Genomic DNA, 27,716 nt, shown 5'->3' with positions numbered 1-27,716 from the left:
AGTATTGCTGTATTTACTGCATTTTAATGAGTTTGATGCCACTAGATTTATGACACACCATTACTTTATATGCCACGTTGCCAATTCTAGTTGATATCAGTTGTAAGGCTTGTCTTTATTTCAGAGATTTTAAAAGGGAGTAATTTTTATAATGGGTGAAACGGGGTATTTGAAAAGAAATTTCAAGGAGGAAAAGAAATAAGGGGAGAGGTGATCAGGTAAGGAACATCAGTTGTAAGGCCCTCCTGGGTCACTTGAAGAAATTGTAGGGAGGCCTGTATGGCTGGAGTAGAGTAGACAAGGGGTAAGGTAGTAGGAAAAGAAGGCAGAGAGATCGACTCTGTAGAGTCTGACTGTGTAGAGCCTCGTGGGTCATTGTTAAGTACTTTTGGCTTTCATGCTGAATGAGATGGGAAGTTACTGGAGGCCTCAGCAGAGGAGTGACTGATCCTTGTAACAGGATCATTTTTGACTGCTGTGTTAAGAGTAGATTGTAACTTGAATTAAAAAAAAAATATGTATATATATATGTATATAAAAAAGAGAGAGAAAGAGACAGATTGTAGGAGGCAGGGATGGAAGCAGGAAAATAAAACCAGGCAGCCCTTAGGAGGCTGTTGCAAATATCCAAATTAGAGAGTCATGGCTTGGACAAGAGTAGTATTGGTGAAGATTATGGGTACCTGTTGAATTCCAGATTTATTTTGAAGGTAGAGCTGGCAAGATTTGCAGATTTGCTGATGGATTCCTTATGAGGTGTGAGGAAAATGAGGAGTCAGATGAATTCAGGTCTAAGCAACTGGTCGTTAAACCTTTTACAGAAATATGGAAGGAAACCTGCAAGAGGAGGAGTTTGGGGAGGCAGATCAGACCATCAGTTTTGGATATGTTGAGATGCTTCTTAGGCGTTCATGAGAAGATGAAGGAGACAATTAACTAAACGTTGGGATGTCAGGGAAGAGGGCCTGTTTGGAGTTAGAAATTGTGTGTGTTTAATGTGCATGTATCACATGGTGTTTGTAGGTAAACTTATCTTTTGGTCCTCGCATCATTGGTTTCTTCAGAATTCCTCTCCCCTCGCCCTCCCTGCTGCGTGTTTAGTCTTTAATTTTAATGTTAAAAGTTTTCTCAAATGTTTGATAACTTTGGCTCTCCTTAAGAATGAGATACAAGGAGAGATTAAGCAACTGGCTTTCACAGGGGACTTTGTTAGGAAAGAAAGGGTAGAGTTGACTACTGGAATCTTTTTATATATCATTTTTAAGTTTTTATTTCAAAATAATTTCATACAAAACAGTTGTAAGAGTAGTATGCATAATTCCCGTGAACACCTAGATTCGCCAGTATTTTAACATTACAACAGTTCTTTCATTTTTTCCCTCTGTGTGTATGTGTGCACACCCATACACACTCTCTCTCCCTGTCTCTCTTTGTCTCTTTTTTTTTTCTGGGTCATTTGAGAATAGGTTGCATACATCATACCTGTTTTCCTCTTAATTCTTTAGTGTAATTTCCAAAAGCAAAGATATTCTCTAAGTATGTAATTTGGCTATCAAATTCAGGAAGTTTTATATACTTTTTTCTAATCTGTAGTCTATATTTTATCACTTATACCAACAATTTCCTTTATAGCATATTTTTTCAAAATACAGTCCAGAGTATATATTGCATTTAGTTATCATGTCTTTTGGTTTCTTTTAATCTGGAGCAATTCCTTAGCCTTTCTTTGTCTGGCATGACATTGGTATTTTTGAAAAATAGAGGCCTATTATTTCATAGAATGTTATTTCATTTGGGGTTTGTCATATGTCTTTTCATGATTTGATTCAGGTAATGCATCCTTGGCAAAAATACTAAAATGATGTGTTGTTCTTCTCAGGGAATCACATCAGAGACACAGGTTTCTGTCTCCCCTTCATATGTGATGTTAATTTCAACCACCCATCCAGTCAAGGGATTGTGCAGTTTTTCTCCTTGTAGTGACGGTTTTTCTCCTTGAAACTAGAATATAAGCTCTGTGGGAAAGCATTTTTAAGATCATGTAAGAATTCTGTTCATCAAGCTTTTCCCCTTTTGATTTAGTAACCATTTATGCCTGCCCCACCCAGTCTTTTGTATAGTGATTGCAAAATGGAGATTGTCCAACTCTATAAACCCTTTCTACATTAATCAGTCAGCATCCTTCTGTTTTTAACCCTCCCTTTTTGTCCCATTTGTTAACAGAATGGACTTATGTATTCCTGAATTATTCAATGAGCTGTAATCCATCACTGGACTTACTATATTTTGATGATCAAATTGCCCTTGATTTGGCTGATTGAAGTCTATTTGAGCTGGATTCTTGATCTTTTTTGCATCCCTCCCCCACCACCTCCCCACCTCCAAAAGCATTCCTTTACTTTTAGGACCAGGATTTTCCAGGTTCATTGTATACCTAACTTGTTCCAGTCCTGGAATCAGCCATATCTCTGAGGAGCCTTGGTTGCTTTGGATAGAGAATGGTATCAGATTGGAGTGGGAGTCTTACTACTCAGTGTAGACTTTGCCTTAATCTTCCTTTTTTACATATTGCACCCTTTTCTGCAGTTTTCCTTGATAGCTGTTAATTTAGGGGTTCCTTTAATTCAACATACCCTTATGGAAAATCTCTAATCTTCTGCTAGAGGGGTAATTTGGCTATTTTTAGAAATGGTATCTAGGCAGACAAGTTGTTTCTTTCTTTTTTTTTCCTTTCTTTCTTTTTTTTTTTAAATCAATCCTATTTGTAGCTTCAGAGGAACCTGGAGCTTGAAATTACTGTTTCTCTTTTTTTTATTGTTTCTGTGGTTCTGTGGCACAAATCTGCTTGCTCCTTAGCCTTCCCGCCCCAACCCCTGCACACGTAGGCTTCCCTGTGACATACTAGTTTGCTTGTCTCCTTTCCATCTTCTAAAATTTTATTGAAACCTCTTTTTTGCTGTCTTCTTCTACCTGTTTTCTTTGTCCTATTTTAGTGACATTATTTAAATGGGATTTGGTGAGTAAGTAGAGGTGGATATATTCAGTCTACCATATGTAACCACAAGTTCTACATATTTTTAAAACAGACTTTTGGTCCTTTAACAAAAGTATTATGTGTGATTTATAGGAAATATATAGATAAGCAAAAGAAGACAATTAGCTGTAGTCATACAATTTAGAGGTATTTACTGTTACTCTTACATATACTTTTTTCATACATGAACTTGTTTATTGAAATAGGCATATAATAGTTCATGGAATATCCTATTTGGCTTTGGGTTTGTTTTTTTTTTTAATGCTAGATATAGTATTAAACTTTAATGACTACCTGCGAACTTACCTGCAGGTATATATCATTATGATTGGGACATGGGGTAAGCAGTAAGGAATCAGAAAAACTCAGAAATCTTTAGAAATAACCTAAGAGATTTTAAAGAATATGCCAGGGGAGATTTTGATAGTATCACAGTTCAGGTTGAGTAGGATGTAGTTTTGTGGAAGCACAACTGAGAGAGTAGCAAACTTAACTAATGTACTGTGTTTTATCTAAAGAAAGACTATTACTATGTCATATACAGGCTTTCAGCATACTCTGTTTTCAGCTCAAGCTGTACCTCTTAGGTAATAGACCAGAAAAAGTGAAATATGGGGAGAGCCAATAAGCAAGTATCAAAGGAAGACTTACAGATCGAAGCATTTAGAAAAGACGTTTACTTGCAAAGAAGGTTTGTAAGGGCATACAGACTTTAGATATTTAAAGGAGGAAAGTAACATTATAGATTTTATAGCTAATCTATTCATAGTGGAAAAAATTAGCAGGTTTTTTTTTAATGGTTGTATCTACAGAGGCCACCACATATTTTCAGTTATCACCTTTGCAGAAGTCAAGGATAAAGTTGTTTTTATGGAGTCCATAAGTTATAGGAAAGGCTTGAGATTGCTTATTTGGGGAATTTAAAATTATATAGGGTGACTCTGGATTTCTCTTTTTATTTTAAATTACAGAATGGAAAGTATCTTTCCATCTGACTTTTGGTTGTGTTGTGCATACTTCATAATACATGGATACATGGCAAACAATGCATCAGTTTTGTCTCCAAGGATGAGTATTATGCCCTTAGTATAGAAACAGGAAAATCAAAGTATTTTTCACTGTCTCCAGTGTTGTTCAGAGTTGGGAATGTCCTGACCAGCAGGCATATTTCAGTATTCCAGTCTTCACAGTTTTTGTTATGCCCAACAACCTGTCATTTTGATCACCTAACCAACTTTGCTCCAGTTTCTTATTTTCGAACAACTAAGTAAAGTGGGAAGTATGTGTGAAGTGGTGAGAGGAGAAGTAGAAATTTCAGATATATTGGTGAAGGAAGGGGGTTCACTTGAGTCAAGACCTTAAGAAAGTAGCAGAGCTAAGCAATGAAGATATATGGAGGTGAGCATTCTAGGAAGAGGGAAGAACAAATCCAAAGGACCTTAAATGAATCAGTTGTAGAGCTTTGTAATGGAGAGCTATTGAAGGGCTTTGAACAGAGGAGTAACCTGATTTGATTTTCTCTTTAACAAGTATTCTTGCTGTTGGACATACTGAATATATGATAGGAACAATGAAGAAAACAATATCAAGATTTCTGTGCTCTTCCTAAGTTTCAATAGTGTTGGGATACAGTTATCTTAAGCCCAGTGTTAAAAATTGGAATCAAGAAAATACCACTTTAACTTACCATTTAATATATGTACAACATAAAATGCTTTTTACTGCCAGATTATCTAAAATGTGTGTATTTCCCACCTATGATTGTGTTTTAATGTTATACAGTTAAGCAGTCCCTGTAAGTTGATTTAGAGGTTTTAGAGAAGGTGTGCTATTTAAAAGCCTTACTAGTGTAAGAAAAATACTATTAACCTAGTCCATTAACATGATTTTATTTTCCTATTAAGAAATTGCAGAACAGGATTTAAAAAAATATATATATATATAGCTAATGACAGTTTGAGTGTGTTTGCTGCGCCATATTATTCAAATGCTTTCCCCATTTCCACTTAAAAGTGTATTGACATTTAATCCTCTCAACCAAGAAAAATAAGTTATTATTATCCTAGCTTTCATAGATAAAGAAATGAGACTTAAAAGAGTTTAAGTAATTTACCTAAAATCACAAGAGACACTACCACCACCCACTAGATCTTTGCTAGACTGAAAATTAACATACAATGGAAGAGTTATACGTGGATATGCATTGGCTATTCCAAGAAGACCTCAGTTGGTAATTGTTAAAGAAAATCAGCAGACAGGAAGCCCTCAAAACAGAAAGACAGATATCTAAAAGAAGAGCTCTTTGCAGAACTTTCCTGGCAAATTCAGGAAAAGGGATGACCCCTGGGAAGTATAATTCTAAAAGGATGTGTTAATCCAATGATTTTCACACTGTTTTGTGAAAATGCCTCAGGAGCCATTTGGTGAGAGTGGCAGTGATTTTTGAGGAAAAAACTTGGTAAGAGCTCTATTTTCCTTTCAGCCCCTATCCCTATCAATTTTTGTATATTTAAGTGTTATAGTTAAGATCTGGAAGATGCGGAGGTAGACAGGGTTCTGACTTAAAATGAAAGTTGGAAAAAGCATTGCATTAAGCTTGATGTGCTACTAGCAACTAAAAATCTTTCAAGTATCCTTATCTTTGTATCATTTTGAAACTTTTAGATCATCATTTGATTTTCGGGTGTAGAATTCTTATAAGAAATGCATTTACCAAAAATAAATAAATAAATAAATAAATAAATAAATAAATAAATAAATAAATAAATAAATAAATAAATAGAAAGAAAGAAAGAAAGAAAGAAAGAAAGAAAGAAAGAAAGAAAGAAAGAAAGAAAGAAAGAAAGAAAGAAAGAAATGCATTTACCAGAAAATTGAAATGTCTAGTTACCATAGCATTTATTCCTCACTGTAAGTCATTAAACTGGAAGTTTTGTATGTTTATTGATAACATGCCTAAATCTCTTTTAAGCCTGGTTGGTTTGACATAATCTCTTGTATGCGAGGTGCTGACAAACACTTGCTTCTGGATTTACAAAGCAACATTTTCATTCGTAGATTGGGGGTACTTTTCCATGATCATGCCATTTATGTTAGATTCTGAATATAGCCAGTTAGCCACCTTTAACGCCTCTGTCATCATTGTGTCTTCAGCCTCCACAAGTGATAATGGTCTTACATAATCCATTAGAGGGAGTAGTTCTATCATAGTAAAGCTAAGTTCAGTATTCTTCAGATTGGATGAGTGCCTAAAATAACTTATTTTTAATTGATAGTGTATTACTAAGAGAACAGCTCTTCTACTTGATTAGCTGTAGATTCTACCGTCAAGTATTTTCATTGCCATTTTACTTGACTGAACTATGATGATCAGTAAGAAGGATAGCCAGCTCTTTTTTCTTTTAAAGTAAAATTTTTTCTCATTATAAAAAAAAAAAAACCAAAACCTGTCTGTTATGCAATAGTTACAAAATATAAGAAAGTCATTTGTAGTTTCAACACTGAAGGACAACCACTTGTAATATTTGGTTCAATTTCTCTTTATTTCTCACTTTAAAAAAAAACTTAATTTTGAAATAATTGTACATTCACAGGAACTTGCAAAAACAGAACACAGGGATTCCATTTTATCCTTCATTGGGTTTCCCTCTGGTAAGATCCTACATGGCAGTAGTGCAATACCGAAACCAGGAAATGGACATTGGTACGACCCACAGACCTTACTCAAAGTTCACTTGTTTTACCTATTCTCATGTGTATATGTGTGTGTTTCTGTGCAGTTTTATCATTTGTGCAGATCTTTATAACCACCATTGCTTTCACAGTGCAGAACTGTATCATCACTGTCACCCCCATGCTGCCTCTTTATAGTCACACCCACCTCTTTCCTCTCCCTCCTTTCTAATCCCTAACCCCTGGCAACCACTAATCTGTTCTTCACTTCTCTATAACATTATCAGTTTGAAAATTTAAATAAATGAAATTGTACAGTGTATTGCCCTTTGAGATTGGCTTTTTCACTGAGCATAATTTCCTTGAGATTCACTAATTTATTGAGTATATCAATAGTTTGTTCCTATTAAAATTTGCTGAGTAGTATTACATGTGTCTACCGCAGTTTGTTGAACCATTCACCAGTTGTAGGGCTTTTGGGTTGTTTCTAATTTGGGCTCTTACAGATAAAGCTGTTATGAACATTTGTGTGTTTTTGTGTGGACATTAGTTTCCTGAATTTTATTCTTCCCATTCAAGAAACAAATATTTGTCTAACTCAAATCACTGTTCTAGGGCTTGGAATATACTGGTGAACAAAAAAGGGTTTCTAGTCTCTTGGAGCTTACAGTCCAGTGGTGTAGACAGTCTTTAATCACATATGCTTGTATAGCTACAAACTGAAGTGCTATTGAGGCAGCATCATGCTTGGGATCACATTGTGAATATACTTCTGTAACCTCTTTATTTTCTTCACACATTTTGAGTTGTTCTAATTCGATTTCCAAACTTTGGAAATACAGTTTTTAAGTGAATGTATAATGAATTGAAAATTTGCTGTTTTCGGATTGCTTATTGTGTCAGTGGTCCACTCAGGGGACCAGAAACCCTTGTAGGTATTTCAGCAGAAAGTTTTTAATATAGGAAGTCATTAGGGAAAAACTAAAAGAATAAAAGAAAAACCTTAAAGTAATACAGAGGTGGTAACTGTAAGAACTAGCTTCTACTCCTTGGACTAGAGGAACAAAGGAACAAGGTTGGGGTTTTTAGAACCTAGAAGTTGCAGGGAGGATCCTGCAGAGTTGGGACGTGGAATTCTGAAGAAAAAGCAATGCTCACTGGTACTGGTACCAGTATTGCAGGAGCCTCCAGGAACTGAGGCTTAAACATTTGAGTTGAAAGGACTGCTTGGCTAGTGAGTACTTCTAGAATCAGAGAAACGAACCCTTAAGTGCTGAGGCTCATCAGACTTCTGGAGAGGGACACTGTTCATCTGCTGGCTTAAAAACTTAGAGAAAATGCCCTGTGCAGCTGGGTCTCAGACATCTAGAAGTATAACCAGTGTAGTTGGTAGTAATGTCTTAGTAGTTTGAGGGTGAATGTTACAGAGCTACACTTCACATATCTAAGAAGAGGCCCTTGCACAGTTGGTACTGGTACCTCTGAGGAAGCTAGGTGAGGTTGGTTCAGGGAGTTCTAAAAAGAGACTGGAGACTGGAACTGGCTGCCACTACCAGGACTGAGGACCTTTGCTTGGCAGATGCTGATGGGAAACAGTAGACAAACAAAATCAACAAATTTCTTCTACCTTCTTCCTGGCTTCCAGTCTCCATTTAGCATGTTGCCTATATTGGGAGAACCTAACAAAGGAGGCTAGGAGAGGAGAAATGTAGTTTGCAGCATCCCAGTCCAGTAGCACGGAACAGTATAAAAGGGTGGATTTAAAAGAACAATAGACTAGTAAGTAGCATGCTCTATCAAAATCCCCTCTGCTTTTGAAGAATTCCCTACTATGAGCCAGAGTATGTTTCCCACGTGAGTCTGCAAAAGCCTGATACTCAATTTCCCCTCCCACCCCAGTATCTCTTCACCCCAACAACTCCCCTTAGTAATGTGGACATACAAATTAGGCCTACCCTGCCCCACCCCAGCCCTTCCTTGTCTCCTCTTAGCTCTACCTTGATTTTGGAGTAAGACTGTATAGAGAGGCAGAAACAAAAGTTTTTCTTCCAATAATGCTGGCATTTCCAGCTTCCAGTCTTTGGTGGCAGCAGTGCCAGTAGTGGCTCACAAGGTCCTAAAGAGGAAATAGCGCTGTCTATGTAACTGGCACCCAAGGTGCAGTCTCAGCTGGGACTCTTGCCTACTCTCCCCTGGTTCCTCATTTGTTCATATATCTTATCAATATGAGTTGCTTGATACCTTCTAAATAAATTCCTTTTCTTCTTTTTTTTTTTTTTGGTTACTGAAGCATAGTTGAATTACAATGTTGTGTTAGTTTCTAGTGTACAGCATAGTGATTCAGTTATATATACATTTTCATGTTCTTTTTCATGATAGGTTATTACAAAGTACTGAATATAGTTCCCTGTGCTGTACAGTAGGATCTTGTTGTTTATCTATTTTACATATAGTAGTTTGTATCTGCTAATCCCAGACTCCTAATTTATGCCTCCCCTCTCCCCTTTGGTAATTATAAGTTTGTCTTCTATATGAGTCTGTTTCTGTTTTGTAAATAAGTTCATTTCTATCATTTTTTTAGATTCCACATGTAAGTGATATCATATAGTATTTTTCTTTCTTTATCTGACTTACTTCACTTAGTATGATAATCTCTAGGTCCATCCATGTTGTCACAAATGACATTACTTCATTCTTTTTATGGCTGAATAGTATTCCATTGTATGTATATACATCACTTCTTTATCTGTTGTCGACAAGACATTTAAGTTGCTTCCATGTCTTGGCTATTGTAAATAGTGCTGCTGTGAACATTGGGGTGCATGTATCTTTTCGAGTTAAAGTTTTCTCCAGATAAATACCCAGGAGTGGGATTGCTGGATCATATGGTAACTCTATTTTAGTTTTTTAATGAACCTCCATATTGTTTTCTATTGTTTGCACCAAATTACATTCCTGCCAACAGTGTAGAAGAGTTCCCTTTTTTCCCCACCTTCTCCAGCATTTATTGTTTGTAGGTTTTCTAATGATGGCCATTCTGATCAGTGTGACGTGATAACTCATTGTAGTTTTGATTTGCATTTATTTGATAATTAGTGATGCTGAGTTTCTTTTCATGTGCCTCTTTGCCATCTATATGTCTTTAGAGAAATGTCTTTAGATCTTCTGCCCATTTTTTGATTAGGTGTTGGTTTTTTTGTTACTGAGTTATGTGAGTTGTTTGTATATTCTGAAATAAGGCCTTGTTAGTCACATCCTTTGCAAATATTTTCTCCTTTTTTGTAGGTTGTTGTTTTGTTTTGCTTATGTTTTCCCTTGCTGTGCAAAAGATTTTAAGTTTAATTAGGTCCCATTTGTTTATTTTTGCTTTTATTTCTGTTGCTTTGAAAGATTAAGCTAGGAAAACATTGCTGTGATTTATGTCAGAATGTTTTGCCTATGTTTGCCTGGGATTTGTGGTGTCCTATCTTATGTTTAAATCTTTAAGCCATTTGAGTTTTTTTGTGTGTGTATGGTGTGAGGGAGTGTTCCAACTTCATTGATTTGACATGCAGCTGTCCAGCTTTCTCAACACCACTTGCTGAATAGACTGTCTTTTCTCCATTGTATATTAGTGCCTCGTTTGTCAAAGATTGACTGTAGGCTTGTGGGTTTATTTCTGGGCTCTTTAATCTGTTCCATTGGTACATATGTCTGTTTTTGTGCCAATAACATGCTGTTTTGATTACTGTAGATCTGTAGTATTACCTGAAGTCTGGGAGGGTTATTTCTCCAGCTTTGTTCTTTTTCTTCAGTATTGCTTTGGCAATTCTGGGTCTTTCATGATTCCATATAAATTTTGGGATTGTTTGTTTTAGTTTTGTGGAAAATGTCATGGGTAATTTGATAGTGATCACATTAAATCTGTAAATTGCTTTGGTTAGTATGGCCATTTTAATATTGATTCTTCAAATCCAAGAGCATGGACTATCTTTCCATTTCCTTAAATCATCTTCAATTTCCTTTATCAGTGTCTTATAGTTCTCAGCATATAAATCTTTCACCTCCTCCATCAGGTTTATTCCTTAGTATTTTTTAATGAGATTTTAAATGGGATTTTTTTTTTTTTTACTGTTCTTTCCTGATACTTTATTGTTAATACAACAGATTTCTGTATGTTAATCTTGTATCCTGCTACCTTGCTGAAGTAGTTTATCAGTTCTAGTAGTTACTGTGTGGAGTCTTTAGGGTTTTCTATAATAGTATCATGTCCTCTGCAGGTAGTGAAAGTTTTACCTCTTCCCTTCCAGTTTGAATCCCTTTTATTTCTCTTCCTTGTCTGATTGCCATGGCTAGGACTTTCAGTACTATGTTGAACAGAAGTGGTGAGAGAGGGTGTCCTTGTCTTGTTCCAGATTTTAGCAGGCTACAAGGTTTTCAACTTTTGATCATTGAGCATTATGTTGGCTGTGGGTTTGTCATAAATACATTTTATTATGTTGAGATATGTTCCCGGTATACTCAGTTTGGTAAGTTTTTATCATGGATGAATGTTGAATTTTATTGAATACTTTTTCTGCGTCTATTGAGATGATCATGTGTTTTTTGTCCTTTATTTTGTTGATGTGGTGTATCACATTGATTGATTTGTGTTCATTGAAACATCCTTGTAACCTTGGGATCCATCCAACTTGATTGTGGTGTATGATCTTCTTTATGTGTAGTTTGGCTTGGTTTGCTAGTATTTTGTTGAGAATTTTTGCATCTATATTCATCAAAGATACTGCCCTGTAATTTTATTTCTCGGTAGTGTCTGTCTGATTTTGGTATCAGGGTGATTGTGGGTGGCTTCATAGAATGAGTTTCAGAGTTCCCTCCTCTTCAGTCTTTTGGAAGAGTTTGACAAAGATTGGTATGAGTTCTACTTTGTATGTTTGTTAGAATTCCCCAGTGAAGCCATCTCATCCTGGACTTTTGTTGCAGGGAGTTTTGTTTTTTTGTCTTGTTTTTTTAAATTACAGATTCTGTTTCACTTCTAGTGATTGGTCTGTTCAAATTTTTTCTTCTTGATTCAGTTTTAGTGGACTGTATGTTTCTAAAAGCTTGTCCATTCTGGGTTGTCCAGTTTGTTGGCATGTTAATTGTTGATGGTATTCTGTTAGTGGTTTTTTTTTTCCTGTTATCTGTGGTATCAGTTGTTATTTCTCTTTCTTTCTTATTTTGTTTATTTATGTCCTCTTTTTGGTGAGGCCAGAGATTTGTCAATTTTGTTCACCCTTTCAGAAAACCAGCTCTTGGTTTTATTGATTTTTTTCTTTTAATCTCTATTTTATTTATTTCCCTCTGATCTTTATTAGTATTTTTTTTACCTGCTGACTTTAGGTTTTGTTTGTTCTTCTTTTTCTAATTCTTTTAGGTGGTAGGTTAGGTTGTTTATTTGAGATTTTTCTTGTTTTTTGAGGAAGGCCTGTATTGCTTTGAACTTCCCTCTTAGGACTGCTTTTGCTGTATCCCATAGATTTTGTGTAGTTGTGTTTTCATTGTCATTTGTCTCAAGGTATTTCTTAATTTCCTGTTTGATTTCATCATTGACCCATTGGCTTTTTAGTAGCGTATTGTTTAGTCTCCATACAGTTACTTTTTTTCTCATTTGTCTTTCTGTGGTTGAGTTCTAGTTTCATGCTGTTGTGGTCAGAAAAGATGTGTGAAATAATTTCTATATTTTTATATTTGTTAAGGTTCTTTTTGTGTCCTAGTATGCAGTCTGTCTTTGAGAATGTTTCATGTTCATTCACTTGAAAAGAATATATATTCTAGGTTTTTTGGGATGTAATATCCTAAAAATATCAATTACAACTAACTTTTATTGTGTCATTTAGGATCTTTGTTGTCTTGATTTTCTGTCTGGAAGAACTGTCCATTGGTGTTAGTGGGATGTTAAAGTCTCCAACTATTGTTGTATTTCCATCACTGTCTCCCTTTATGTCTGTTAGTATTTGTTTTATATATTTAGATGCTCCTATATTGGGTACATATATGTTAATGAGTGCAATATCATCTTCTTGCATTGATCCTTTTATAATTATGTAGTGTCCTTTATTTTCCTTTATGACCTTTATTTTAAAGTCCATTTTGTCTAATATGAGTATTGCTGTCCCTGCTTTGTTGTCATTTCCATTTGCATGAAGTATCTTTCCATCCCCTCACTTTCAATCCTTTGGCCTAAAGTGGGTCTCTCTCTTGTAGGCAGCATATTGTAGGCTCTTGTTTTATTATCCAGTCTGTGACTCTGTTTTTTGATTGGAGCATTTAGCCCATTGACATTTAAAGTATTTGTTGATATGTATTTATTGCCATTTTAAACCTTGTTTTCCAGTTGATTTTGTATTTTCTTCTTTGTTCCTTTCTTTTTGTTTTTTCTTTTGTGTTTTGATGATTTTCTTTTGTATTATGCTTGAGTTCTCTTTTTGTGTTTTTCTGAATCTGATGTATGTTTTTGATTTCTGGTTACCCTGTTTTTTAAATACGTTAACCCATTAGGATATCTGCTTGCTTTAGACTGGTAATCATATAGGCTCAAACACATTCTAAAAAAACCCACAAAAATCTACATTTTCTTACTCTCCTCCCCCACATTTTATGATTTTAATGTCCTCTTTTACATTTTCATTTTTATTCTTTTGCTGTTCATTGTGGTTATCATCACATTTCCAGTTGTGATTTTCTCTTTTCTGTAGACTCTTGCTTCTTTTCTGTTTAGAGAAGACCTTTCAATATTTCTTTTAGGATAGGTTTAGTATTGCTGTATTCTTTTAATTTTTGCTTGTCTGAAAAATTCTTTATCTCTCCTATTCTAAATGATAATCTTTCTGGGTAGAGTATCTTAGGATGTAGGTTTTCCCCTTTCAGGACTTTGAAAATATCTTTCTACTCCTTTCTGGCCTTCAACATTTATGTAGAGAAATCAGCTGATAGCCTTATGGAGGGTCCCTTGTAATTAACTCTGTGTTTTTCTCTTGCTGCCTTTAGAATCCTCTTTTTATCTTTACCCTGTGCCATTTTAATTATAATATGTCTTACTGTAAGTCTGTTTGGCATCATCTTGTTTGGGACCCTCTGTGCTTCCTGTACCTGAATAGCTGTTCCATTCTTTAGGTTTGGAAAGTTTTCAGCTATAATTTCTTCAAATACATTTTTGGTCCCCCTTTTCCTTTCTTCTCCTTCTTGGGTCCCTATGTATGCATAGATTGGCATGCTTTATATTATCCCATAGATCTCTTATATTGCTTTTTCCCCCCCCCCGTTTTTATTTATGCCTGCTGTTCTGATTGGGTGATTTCCATTATTCTGGCTTCCAGATCACTTATTCATTATTCTGCATTATTTAGTTTGCTATTTATTGCCTTTAACTCAGCTTTCATCTTTGGCAAATTAGTTTTCAAATTTTAATTGGCTCCTCTTATAGTTTCTAGTTCTTTGTTACAGTGATCTGAATTTCTATTGATAGGCTGTCTTAATTCCTTCAGTACTTTTATTATCTCCTTTTGGAACTTCAAATCTAGTAGACCAAAGAGGTCTGTTTCATTGTTTCTTTCAGGGATTTCTATTGTTCTTTTAATTGGGAGTGGCTCCTGTGTTTCTTTATTTTACTTATATTTCTCTGACTCTATGCGTTTAGGAGCAACAGTTATCTACTGTGGTCTTGAAGGGCTGTTTTTAGGTGGAAGCATCTCTATGTAGTCTGTGTGAGTCTAACGTCTTTGTTGTAAGAGCTGTTTTTAATGTGGATGTCTGCCATGTCTTTGTGTATGCTGGCTTTTATTCTCTTGACAGGGGATGTGATTCTTGTGGTGCCCAGAGCTTGCACTGGATATTGAATGAGGCCTCCTGTTTTCTCTGTGCTTATCACATCTCTGTCTGGGCCGGTTATGCTCCCTAGTTATTTGAGTAGAAGCCCCCAGATCCATTTCTGAGCTGTGGTGTGAGGTCGGCAGGGCTAGAACACTTCTGCTGGGAGAGGAGGCAGGGAGTATTCCTTTAAAAGACCTGTCCACTGGGAAGTGCACTCTGTGGTGTCACCTGTCATCTGTTGTACGGGCTCACAAGGTACATGTTGGCACTGCCCTTTGTCCTGCCTCAGCTGTGGGGATGCTGGCAATCTTCCAGGATATCTGTATCTCTCAGTGCTGTGCTCACCAAGTTCCCAGGGTAGATCTGCTGAAGTCAGGCACCAGGACTCACCATAGTCTCATGTAGTTATGCGCCTGGACCCACTGTGGGAGCTGCAGAGTCAGCCCCAACCCCATCCCGGCTTCCGTGCATGCCCACAAACCCACAGCTGCTAATGCCTGACCTGCCCCAACCATGCACCAGTAGTCTGCTCAGATGTCACATAGGTGCTGATCTTACAAAGCACCAGCAGTGGTGTAAATCTGCCCAAGTAACCTGGAACACAGTTCACATTTCAGCTCTGCTTCTGAAGTCATGTGGTCTCTAGGAATGGGCTCAGATTTTAGCTCTGCCTGTGCTTGGGTACAGCCCTCCCAGAGCTTAGAGAGGCAAAGCCATGCCAGCTGTGAGCCCTCAGAGAAGGAGGCTGCTGTGGTGGAGTGCTGCCACACCCTTCTCCTGTGTTAACAATGGGGCTTTTTTGGTGGGCCTGGGCTCTGTTGTATACAATCCCAGTTGCGGCTGGTAGCTCCATCCCTTCAGGCTGTCTCTGTGCAACTAACCTCAGTCCTCTCCCAGGTCTCTCCTCTGAAATCCGAGTTTCAGCACCCAGTCCCTGCACCCACCCGCAGACGCGTGTCTCAGGGTCGAGAGTGCAACGAGGTGGCGTGGATCATCTGTGCTGGTCTTTCTTTGTTCTGCCTGCGTGAAACAGCTGTTGTGCTCTCCTTTAAGCCTCTGAAGCTCCTTATCTGTCCTGGCCTGTCTCCCCACTGGTGAAGGGGCTTCCTAGGATGAGAGAAACTTTTCTCTTTCACAGCTCCCTCCCACAGGCACAGGTCCCATCCCAGTTCTTCCTTCCCCTCCCCTCCCCTTTCCTTCACTTTACCCAGTTACATGGTGGTCTTTCATTTAGTTTTCATTGTATGAGACCTTCTGCCAGAGTTCAGTAGGCGTTCTTTGAGAGTTGTTCCACATATAGATGTATTTTTGATGTATTTGTGCAAGGAGGTGAGCTCCACATCCTTCTGTTTTGCTATCTTGATCTGTGACCCTTTCTTTCTTAAGTGAGCAAGAATCAGTTTTTGTTGCTTATAAATTAGAGCATTGACTATTTATTTGTCACAAAGAGTTGCTCTGCTCAAATAATTTAAAGTCTTTGACTTTCATCATTGTTGGGCAGGATATTTGGCAATGAGTAGAATAAAGGTCAAATCTTCATTATAGTGGTGGCACTGAGTGGCTAAAACTTCAACAGAAAAGCTAGCCAGTGCCTTTTACCAGCAGAACCTGGGAAGGTACCTCACAACCAGGACTGCTGGAGAGTAAAGGAATCCCACAACAGAGAAGCCAGAGAAGGGGAACTTACAATAGTGTGTATAAACCCTGCCCAGGTCTCTGGCTCACTCCTGAACCATGCATGTGCAAGGCAGAGGGAAAGCTATCTTAAGTGTCAGCTGAGTCACTGCCATAATGGCAGAGACTTGGGGAGCTGAAACTCCTTTAAAGAAACCTACCATCTTTTCAGCTATAGGAACTTGAAGGGGCCCAGTTAATGAAATAATCTGGAAAAAAAGAGCCAGAGAAGAGGAGCCCCAAATTCTGAGTATAATGCTCTGCCCAGATTTGTACCTGATTCCTCAACTGCATTTGTGTAGCCTAGACCGAAAGCTTTCTGAACTGAGATTGTAGTTGCTGCCCATTAAACATATGATGGAATTGGCAATTTGAGTCTAAGTCAAAAAATGCCTGCTAAAACAGAAATAATATTTTCCAGAGCAATATAACAGAATCCAGAGTTCACAACCTAACATTCACAATGTCCAGAATCAACCCCAAATTACTCAACATACAAAAATGCCAGGAAATTGCAACACATTCTCAACGGGAAAGACATGAACAAATGCAAAAGTTATAGATGTGGGAGTTATCTGACAAAGATTTTAAAGTAACTTTTATTATTATTTGATGTAAAAGAAAATACGTTTATAATGAATTCAAAGGTAGGCAGTTTCAGCAGACACAAAGAAAATATATAGAAGAACCAATGGGACTTTTAGAACTAAAAAGAATGACATCTGAAATAAAAATCATTTACTGCATAGGATTTATAGGAGATAAAGATGACAGAAAATGAGGGTTCTGAATTTAGTTCAAAAGAAGTCATTCTTACTAACAGAGGTTTTTAGGTTTTTGTGTTTGTTTTTGAGTGAACAGAACCTTAGGGATCTCTAGGGCAATTTAAAGTTAAATGGGTTTTATGAGTCTCGAGGAGGGAGAAAAGATTAAAAAAAAATTTGAAGAAATAGTAAAAACTTACCAAATTTGGTGAAAATATAAATTTATAGATTCAAGAAACTTAACAAACATCAAACAAAATAGTCATAGTAATTAATCATAGTCAACCTGCTTAAAACCACAGATAAAAGATTTTACAAGTAGCCAGAGAGAAATAACATATTGGGAGAGAGTAATTCAAATTACCATACACTTCTCATTAGAAACTGTAGAGGTTAGAAGACATAATGTGGTGAATGAAAAAAATCTTTCAGTTCAGAATTCTGTATTCAATGCAAATATCCTTTAAAAATGAAGTGAAATAAAGATGTTTTCAGATAAAGGAAAACTAAGAGAAGTTGTGGGCAGACCTACATTACAAGAAATGACAAAGGACATTTTTCATAATGAAAGGAAATAACGCCAGAGGCAAACTCAGATCTTTAGGAACTAATAGAGGGCATCAGAAAAAGTAAATATATGGGTAAATATAGGAGTCTATTTTTTTCCCCCTCTTAATGCCTTTAAGATACAAAAAATGTGAACAAACCAATGTCTAAAAAACTGAATTTTTTAATTTCCCCTCCAGCCAAGAAAGCTCACTCATATAATTTCACCAGTTTATTTTTTTCATACATTCAAAGAAATAATCCCAATCTGATACAAACTCTTCACAACACATGTTAATGTGGGTAGCATAACTGTGACACTTCAGCCTGTCAGATACCACAGGAATATAAAATTACAGCTCTATCTCTAGTGGACATAAATACTGTATTCCTTTATAAGATATTAGCAAATCAAGCCAATAGTATATAAAAAGGACCAAGGATAGAGTTTATCTCAGGAATGCAAGGTCAATTTAATGTTATTAAATCATTCATTTTAATTCACCATATTAACAAACTAAAAACAAAAATCCATAAAAAATTTCAATAGAGGCAGACAGACACACCAGAAAAAGAAATGCTTGACAAAATTCAATACTTCTTTACACTGAAAATAAAAATTCTTAGGGAACTAGAAATAGACATTAACCTAATGAAGAGCATCCACAAAAACCCACAGCTGACATCATGCTTAATGGGGAAATATTTTATGCCTTCCTGCTGAGGTTAGGGACAGGGTAAGGGAGTCTGCCCTTACTGCTTCAGTCTAACATTGTGTTGGACATTTAATCGTTTCAATAAGGCAATTTTAAAAAGATATAAAGATCAGAAAGGTAGAAGTAAAACTGTTTGCAGTTTACATCATTATTCTATAGATTCCTTCAGATTTATTAGAACAGCTTTTAGAACTACTAAGTGAATTTTGCAAGATTGTAGAGTATAAAGTTAATATACAGTTATGAAATGTATTATCGTGTGCTATACGCAAACTGAATTTTTAAAACAATTACATGTACAATAACAAAAATACTTTAGGAATCATTCTAACATTGTATACAATTATACTTGTATTACAAATAAGTACACTGTAAACTACGAACTAATAATTGGATAGATATTATGTCCATGGATTGGAAGGCTCAGCACTGTAAAGATATCACTTCTTCCAATATTAATCTATAGAAAATCTAAGATATTAATGCAGTTGGTACTAAAATTTTTCTAGAAATACATATTATGTAATGCAAACTATCTAGACCAGCCGAAACTATTTTTAGAAAGGAGAGAATAGTTTGAAGACTAAACACTTTATGATTTCAAGACTTCCTATTAAGCAACAATAATTAAAGCAGTGTTATTGGAGTAAGATAGACATTTAGATCATGGAATGAAATAGAGTCCGTAAGTAAACCAAGCAAAGATGTGGAGTAACTAGACTTTGATAGACTGCTGGTGAGACTGTAAAACATTGCATCTACTTTTCCCATTTCCTTAGACTTAAATGTATACCTACTTTATGAGTCAGCCAGCCTGTTCCTAGGTCAGCAAAAGTTAAAATTTATGCCCATACAAAAACATGAATTGTCACAAAAAAAAAAGTGTTCAGAATAGCCAAAACCAGTAAACAATTGTCTATCAGCAGGTGGATGAGTAAAATGTTATATCCAGCATAATTAAACTCTACTCAGCAATAAAAGGAATGAATTAATTGATAAGACACAGCAACATGGATAAATCTCAAAATTGTTATACTGAATAAAAACAGTATATACTATCTGATTCCATTTATATAAATTTATAAAAAATGAAAACTAATATAGTGAAAGCAGGTCCTTGGTTTCTGGAAGCTGGTGATGGAGGAAGAGATGTTCATGCAGACAAGCATGGGGTTATGGAAATCAATACATTTCCATCTTGACTGTGGCAGTGACTTAATGACTCATATACAAGTAAAAAAAAAACACTGAATTGTACGCTTAAAATAGGTAAAGTTTATTGTACATTAATTACATGTCAATAAAATTTATCAAAAATTTGGCTGACTTTCTTTTGAGTTTCTAGCTAAGTCTTCCTACAACCCTGTCTACTGAGTTTAACTTTTTAGATAATCTTTTCATTCTATTCTTACCCCACTAGAGAAATCCTTTCTAAAGCATCTTGTCATATACTGTTCTAATCTAGCCTTTTCTGTCTGCTGCGTAACTCTGCTGCCGGCGTTTTCCTTATTATCTTCCTGGGAAGTCCCTTTGCTGCTTCTTTTCCTGGATCTCAATTGCCTCTTACTTCTCTTGGTTACTCCCTCATTTTGGTGAAGCATGTCTTCCAGTTCTGAAAGGTAATTTTTTCTTTATCTTCATGGTTTAGAACTTTCATACTGATTAAGTGGCTGGGTGTGAAACCCCTAAATATTATTACTATATGCCTTTTCTCTTGGATTACTTAGTTTTTCTATAGAAGAATCTTCCTTATTGGCAGAAAGAGATAGAAGGAGCAAGTATGGGTGCAAGCCTTCTGGGAGCCAAGTAAGGGAAAGAAACCTTTAATATGAACACTTTTCCTTTTCTGCTTTTTTCCCCTTCCCCCTTCTCCCTCCCTTGCAGAATAGGAATGTCCTTTCTTCCTATACATGTCTGATAGCATGTCTCTGAGAGGTGGGGCCTCTAATGTTACTGCATACTGGGATGGGCAAGTGGGATTCCAGGGGTCTAGTTGCACCTTTTAATGACTCTTGATCAGTTCTGTCTTCAGTTCTACCCATGCCTTTACCTTTAGGGCTACTTAATGCCATCAGTACAAATTGGCTTCTTTTGTCTTTTCTTCCCTTGTAGATGTTTATTTTTCAACATTCTCAGGCCTGCTAATAAGTCAGTTATCACATTCCAACTTTAAACTTTGTTGGCAACTTTTTTCTTCTTTTTCTTTGTGGATTTATGCCTCTTTTGTTCCTGTAAGGTTATTTTGATAGGTAGTGGATGCTGTGGACTTTGGTTAAAATAATTCTCTTTGTGATGGTAATTTGGAAGTGAGGCCTTTGAGGGGTAATGGGTTTAGATGAGGTCATGAGAGTATAGTCCCCATGGTGAAATTGGTGCCCTTATGAAGAGAGGAAAGAGCTCTCCTCCCTGTGAGGACACAGGTAGAAGGCAGCCATCTGCAAACCAAGAAGAGGGCCCTCACTGAGCACCCTCCCGTGCTGACATTCTGATCTTTAACTTGCAGCCTGCAAAACTGTGAGAAATTCTGTTGTTTAAGCCACCCAGCCTGTGGTATTTTTGTTAGAGCAGCCCTAAGAACTAAGACCAAGAAATGGATATAAATGCCATTTCACCTTTCGATATATTTGTTGTCCTTAACAATGAATGTTGACATGATAAAGAGTGAGGCCCACCTACATTTTCCTTTCTGTAGTTGGCTTTCTTCTATAGTGTGCATTCTCATTCTCAATAGGGACGATGCTTGGTTCTTGGGAAAGTGAAGTAACTTAGATATTATAATATCTTATGTGGCCCTCCAGGAAGAATGTACTGGACAAAATCTTAAATCTTAATGCTTATTATTAAATTTCTCTCAGTAAGGAGAATTTATCTTTTCACAGGTTGGGGGCTGATAATGCAAAAAGCTTGAGAAACATTGTTTTATTGCATTTTTTTACTCTTTAATTAATTTCACAGAATAAGTCTTGGGATTGATCTTTCTGTGACCATTTTTCCTGAGCATTGTATGTCTTTCTGATTTGTAACTTGAAAATTTATTTAAAGAAAAGGTAGTATCTTTGAATTTTTGTTACATTTCTTTTTTTCAAGATACCAGTTAAAGCATTTGCTGACCTCCTTTGTCCACCATTATTATATTTCTTTCACTTTGTATTTGTCTCTGTTCATCATGCCCCTTTTAACCTTATCTTTTATTGCAGCTTCTGATGTGATTTCAACTCATTTCTTTTTTCTTAAGTCTGTTAGCTTACTTTTTTATTTTCTGTTAGCTTACTTTTCATTTCTTGTTGCCTCATCTCTCTAAATTTTTTAGTCTTTTTTTTTTCTTGCAGATAGGTCGTATTGTCTCTTAGATCTACCACCCTTGCAGTTTTTCATCTAATTTTGGCCTTTATCCCAGGTTTGTTTCCTTCTAATAATCATCTGTCGGGGCTAGGACTAGGATGAGACCAATGAGGGACTAACCTCAGTTGTAAAATTTAAGAGAGCATCAAAAAACTCAATAATCAAGATAAGTAGTATTTTAGTGCAGTTTTTTTTAGCGTAATGCATAATGAACAAACTATCCAAATGAAATTCTGAATAAAGACAGATAGAGTTATATTTGAATGAAGCAGTTGATCTACAGTAGTTGCCCCCTTATCTGTAGTTTCAATGTCTGCAGTAGTTACCTTCAAGGTCTAAAAGTATTAAATGGAAAATTCCAGATATAAACAATTCATAAGTTTAAAATTATGTGTTGTGTTGAGAAGAATAATGAACTCTTGCATGGGCTGCTCTGTCCCTAGTGGGTCGTGACTCATTCCTTTGTCTAGCACATCAATGCTGTATACACTACCTGCTCATTAATACCTATATAGCAAAATACATAGTACAGTTGACCCTTGAATACCATGGGTTTGAACAGCACAGGTCCACTTATACTCAGAATTTTTTCAGTAGTAAATACTACCTACAGTACTACCCAATCTGAGAGTCATTGAATCCACGGATGGGGAGTCCTAGATGCAGAGAGCTGACTATAAGCTACTCAGGCTTTCTACTGTGCAGAGGATCCACGCCCCTAATCCCAGTGTTGTTCATGGGTCAGCTGTGTATGTAGGGTTTTGTACTCTCCGTGGGTTTCAGTCACCCTCTGGGGGTCTTGGAATGTATCCCTCTTGGATAAAGAGAGACTATTGCATTATGCGTTTAAGGAGGGTGGGGTGTGTGTGTGTGTGTGTGTGTTGAGATATGATATGAGCTTTGTTGTCTTGACTTCACTTTATTCTCCTAAACACGCTTCTTAACAAATTTGTTATCTCCTTTGTCTTTAGCTTCCCGCACTATGTCACTTTTTAGGGATTCGGGGCTTCTGTGCTGTTCACAGACTCTATCCCCTCACAATTGGTACATCTTTCTTTTATGCCACCTATCCCTCAGATTATTAATAGTAGAAATGGCTACATTGTGTGCACTTTGTGTCAGTTCCATCTCTGTGAGCAGGTATTAAGATACTGTATTTCATATAAATGTGTGACATGCAAATGAAGATTTCAGATCCTTTCATTCTTCTGGCTTTGTAGACTATATTTTATTCCATTCCTATGTATAACTTTTATCTAGTAAAAGCTTAAAGTTCTCCACATAATCAAACATTGAAACATTGGGAGAAGAAATCATAATTGATACACTTTATAGATTTAGTAGTTTGGCAAAGCTTCCTTATATTGATTTCAGGTTTTATTAAGTCACTCATGCTCAGAGAACACTTAATAGCAGGTTCCTGTTTTCAGGAATATTTTAAATGTAACATTGTACTCTTTGAAAGATTATGAGGAAATTCTGAAGATACAAAACTGGGAAAAGTGTTTGCTGGAGAAATCAGTCATTTTTGAGCTACAGTTGGCCCTCTGTGTCTGCTGGCTCAGCATCCGCAGGTAAGGAGGGCTGACTATGCTGAACCATTTTCCGTGAAGGACTTAGGCATCTGAGGTTTGGAATCCCTGGGGCATCCTCACAACAGTCCCCTGCAAAAACCAAGGGACGACTATATATGTATTACTTCCTTTTATTTTTCTAAAGCTTTAATGAGAATATTGAACACAATATAAAATGTAAAAGATTTTCAAGAATAGTGACCAGAAATACAATAATGATTATGAAGTAAAAGTTTAAAAACCTCTGGGCTATCAGTTAAATCCTTTACTTAAGTTCTTCAGATAGTATATATGCTTTCCTTCCTCCAAGAAGCTTTTCTCAGTAACTAGACTCCATTCTTAAGATTTCTGAATACTTAGCTTTCGGTTAAATTTATAGTCATTGTATTTATGAGTGTTAAATTGTTGTCTTTTATGCCTGTAGTCATAATTACTCAGGCAGGGTGTGCATTCTCTTGTTTTTTCCCTTTTCTCTGTAGCACACTCTACCTCCCGCCATAGTGCTTACTCTGATGCCCAGCACATAGTGGTTCAGAAAATGTTTAACTTGTATCCTTTTGCCAGTCACAATCATGATTTGTTGTCTTAATCTTGAAAGAGAAATTGTCTCATAGTCTGAAGAACCTTGTGGAGTTGTATTGTTTCTGTTAAATAAACTGATAAGGAGATAGAAGATTACTGCTGTTAAGCGGGAACGAGAATAAACAATAAACGCTGAAAGTGCAGTATGTAGATTGTGTTCAGCAAGTAAGTTTATTATTACATTGACCAGAGAGGATTCTCTCTCCTTTAAGGCTGAGATTGTTTGCAGGAGAGGAAATTGACTGACCGTACTTTATCCGGTGGGAGAAGAGGTAGTATTTGTGATGTGATCTTGTCATGTTTGAATTCATTTATTGGGGGAAAAACAAGCATAGAAAATACTTATTTTACATATTTTTATGAAGAATGTAAAACACTGAACCAAATAGTTGACATTTTCACTAATTGTTTACATTTTGATGCAAGGAGTTTCTAGTTGTCTAACATAGGTCTGATAAAATGTTCATTTTATTGCTCTTTCCATTGGAAGCCTTCCTGCTGTTATGATCCAAGACATGTAAAAGCCTAGAAGTTAATTTGAGATGCTTGAGAGGAAATATTAATGTTATTTTGTGGTAGAACATAAAAATATCTTGTTTATCAAATTTATGAAATAAAACTATGGATGATGAGGATTTACTTTTGAATAGTAGAGACAGAAAAAAAGTAGTAAATGTATTTCCTAAAACTTATTTTGGCCCTTTTTAAAATTGTGCTTTTGGTGGTATTCCCAGTAGTTAAACTTAGTCAAAGCATTTAATAAACAATATTAGGTCTGGGTTTTTTGAAGTATGTTTGTAGTTTCTGTGTCTACTCACTTGTGGGAATAGTGAATGAAACCTAGTTTTTGATAACTGTGCCCTTGTTGTGGTCTTCATCTGAAATTTCTTCAAAAAAGTTGTTTGACTAGAAAAATAAAAGAATAGTAAGAGTCTCCCACCAGCCAGAGTGGGTATGTTCATGTTTTTGCTGCAGGATATGATACTTCTAAGAATATAATTAGTTTTGCTTTTCTTTTTCTACTTCTTTCTCCACAGCCTCATGATTTTGATGAATGTCGATTTGATATTAGTGTAAATGATAGCGTTTGGTATCTTCGTGCTCAAGATCCAGATCATAGACAGCAGTGGATAGATGCCATTGAACAGCACAAGGTAGGTCTCCAATGTTACCTATTCATAGAGGACTAGGTGAAAGACTGATGGTAACTCCTTTAAAATAATGTGTGTTACTGAAAAGTTGAACATGATTTGGGTGGTAAAGATTAAAGCACATTCTTTTTGATATTGTTTATGCATTAGCTTTTATTTCTTGATTATGAATTTTTCCCAGCCTCAAGAAATCTAGCTGTCTTTTCTTTTTCTTCCTGTTTAAGCTTTAGAGTTATATTGCTTGAAAACATTTTGTGAATCTTAGTTACCTTGATATTATTACTTCAGAAAACAGTCTAAAAATGGGAAAATGGGAAATAATTTTCTGTTATTTAAGAGAGATGAGCCAATAGCCAAGACATGGAAGCAACCTAAATGTCCATCATCAGATGAATGGTTAAAGAAGATGTGGTATGTTCACGTACGTGTACGCGCGCGCGTGAGCGCGCACGCACTGGAGTATTACTCAGCCATGAAAAAGAACAAAATACTGATATTTGCAGCAACATGGACGGACCTTGAGATTATAATACTAAAGTAAGTCAGGCAGAGGAAGACAAATATTATATGATATCAGTTAAGTGCAGAATCTAAAAAAATAATACAAGTCAACTTATTTACAAAAAAGAAACAGACTCACAGACATAGGAAACAAACTTATGGTTACCAAAAAGGAAAAGGGCCAGGGGTGGGGGATAAATTAGGAATGTGGGATTAATAGATACATGCCACCATATATAAGGTAGATAAACAATAAGGATCCACTGTATAGCATAGGGAACTATATCTTATAATAACCTATAATGGAAAATAATCTGAAGCTGTATACCTGACACTAAGACAGTATTTGTAAATTAGCCATAGTTAAATAAAAGTAAAGAGTAAATAAAAGAGATGAGCTAGAATTCCAAAATCTCAGTGCTTTGGAGCCAGGCTGACTTGGATTCAGACACTGCAGCCCCTGCCATATACAACATGTTTCCTTGTGTGACGACTCGGCTCTTCTTAGTGTGTGTAAGGAATAATGAGATAATATATGTAAGGTTACTTACCAGAGTGGCTGATACATTTTCCCATTTAAGACATAGTGAGTCACAACTAAATTCACTAAAATTGTACCTTTTTTTTTTCTGAATGAAGAGTTCTACATTCAATGAGAGTTGCTAAATGTGCAGATAAGGAGAGTAGCTTATTTTGTGTAGTTAATCAGAACCACTCCTCTTATCAATGATTAAAGATATTAAGTAGAACTAACGTCTATATTTTTAACTGAGATGACCTTTGTACAGGGCTAGTTTTTTGTTTTATTTGTTTTGTTTTAATTAATTAAGCATATTTTATTTTGTTCATTCTTAGAAAAACTGACCCAGGAATCTTTGCAAGTTCTTATTTTATTTTTTCTCCTTGGATGAAGAAGCATGCATAAAGCATATATCTCTTCCATATCATTGATTCTTTGCACCTTTGAAATAATGGATAGATACAATCTTTGGGTCTCCCTCAGAGCATTCTGACTAAGCTGGATAACAGATTTTTGGTGAATTTAAGTTCTTACAAAATAGATTCAACAGCAAGATTCCAGATATATTGTGTAATAAGTTTCTGATTTCTGAATATAGTTTATTCATAGACAAGGGAAGAGAAATCGTTATTCTTGTTAGTACTTACTTAATTTTAACAAAATATGTGCTATGTGCCAACTAAACAACGTATCAGTGAAAATTTAAATTGAATGAATTCTAAAAATATATTGTTTGAGTTGTTAATAACATAGGAGGGAGAAAATTCAAATGCTATAACCAAACATGACCAACAAAGTTGTCTTTTTTTTCCCCATAAACCAGGAACAGGGAGGTAGTGAGGAGACGTTTCCTAATTCATTCTTCAAAATCACTAAAGAATATTGAATGTGGAACCTAAATTTAGTAATTTTACTACTTAAACAAGCATTCTTGTATTGATATTCAAAATTAAAATCAAATTTTTAAGGCATGATGATGATAATGTTAGGAGCTACTGTTTATTGAAGGTCACCAAGTACTAATTATCATACTATGTATTCATGTGCTTGCTTTCTGCTATCCTGAGACGTGAGGGAAGTATTGTTTTATAGAAATGGAAACTGAGGTTTAGATTAAACTTGAGTAACTTGCCTGAAATTATACTACTTTTTGGTTAACAGTTTCTTGGATTCAATTTTATGTTAATTGTGTTTTCTATCAATTGCCATTTGCAGAATGTTTGGAAGATAATTCCATAAGCTCACCTCCTGAAGGTTAGAGTGTATTATCTGAGTTCTGCTACATATATGTACAAGATAAATATGAGCTCACCTTTCTGCCCATGGGTTGCCAAAATAGCATTATATTGTATTGGTTAGTGTTTGAGCACTGGATACTGGGGTCTGACGCATATGAGATTGAATCCTGGTGCTATTACATAATAGCTGTGTGATCTTGGTAAGTTACTTAAAGCAGAAAAGATGACAGTATGCAGTATATTCCCCCTCCCCAGAAAAAAAACCTACAAAAAACAAATAAGCAAGCAAAATAATCGACTCATGATAAACCAAAATACTGTACTTCAAAGTTGACTGGTGTTCCTGTCATTCCTACTCACTCAGTTCAATTCAGAGTTAATTCCATGGCACCACCTGTCCTTAGGATGGCTGGACCTGGAACAGTGGATCTGTCTTTTTTTTCTTTTTTATGTCCTCAGATGGGCCCTCATTGCCTTTTCTTGTTGTGGACCTTAGTTAGGGCTTCCCTGATAGGTTTTAGCTGGAAGAAATTGGAAGTTTCTGTTCTTTTCTTTCCAGAAGGCTGTTATGC

The 27,716-nt window shown here is 36.0% G+C and overlaps 1 protein-coding gene across 1 annotated transcript in view; it reads left to right on the top strand.

The window, feature by feature from the left end:
- CERT1 (ceramide transporter 1) overlaps positions 1 to 27,716 on the top strand; it is a 119,539-nt gene that overhangs the window by 22,400 nt on the left and 69,423 nt on the right. Inside the window, 1 exon segment of the mRNA XM_032474354.1 lies at positions 24,772 to 24,888. Coding sequence (XP_032330245.1) covers positions 24,772 to 24,888 — 117 coding nt within the window.

The sequence above is a fragment of the Camelus ferus genome, chromosome 3 (genome assembly GCF_009834535.1).
Source record: "Camelus ferus isolate YT-003-E chromosome 3, BCGSAC_Cfer_1.0, whole genome shotgun sequence".
Classification (NCBI taxonomy): domain Eukaryota; kingdom Metazoa; phylum Chordata; class Mammalia; order Artiodactyla; family Camelidae; genus Camelus; species Camelus ferus.
Note: the sequence above shows the minus strand (reverse complement) of the source record. Positions and strands in the feature narration are given on the sequence as shown.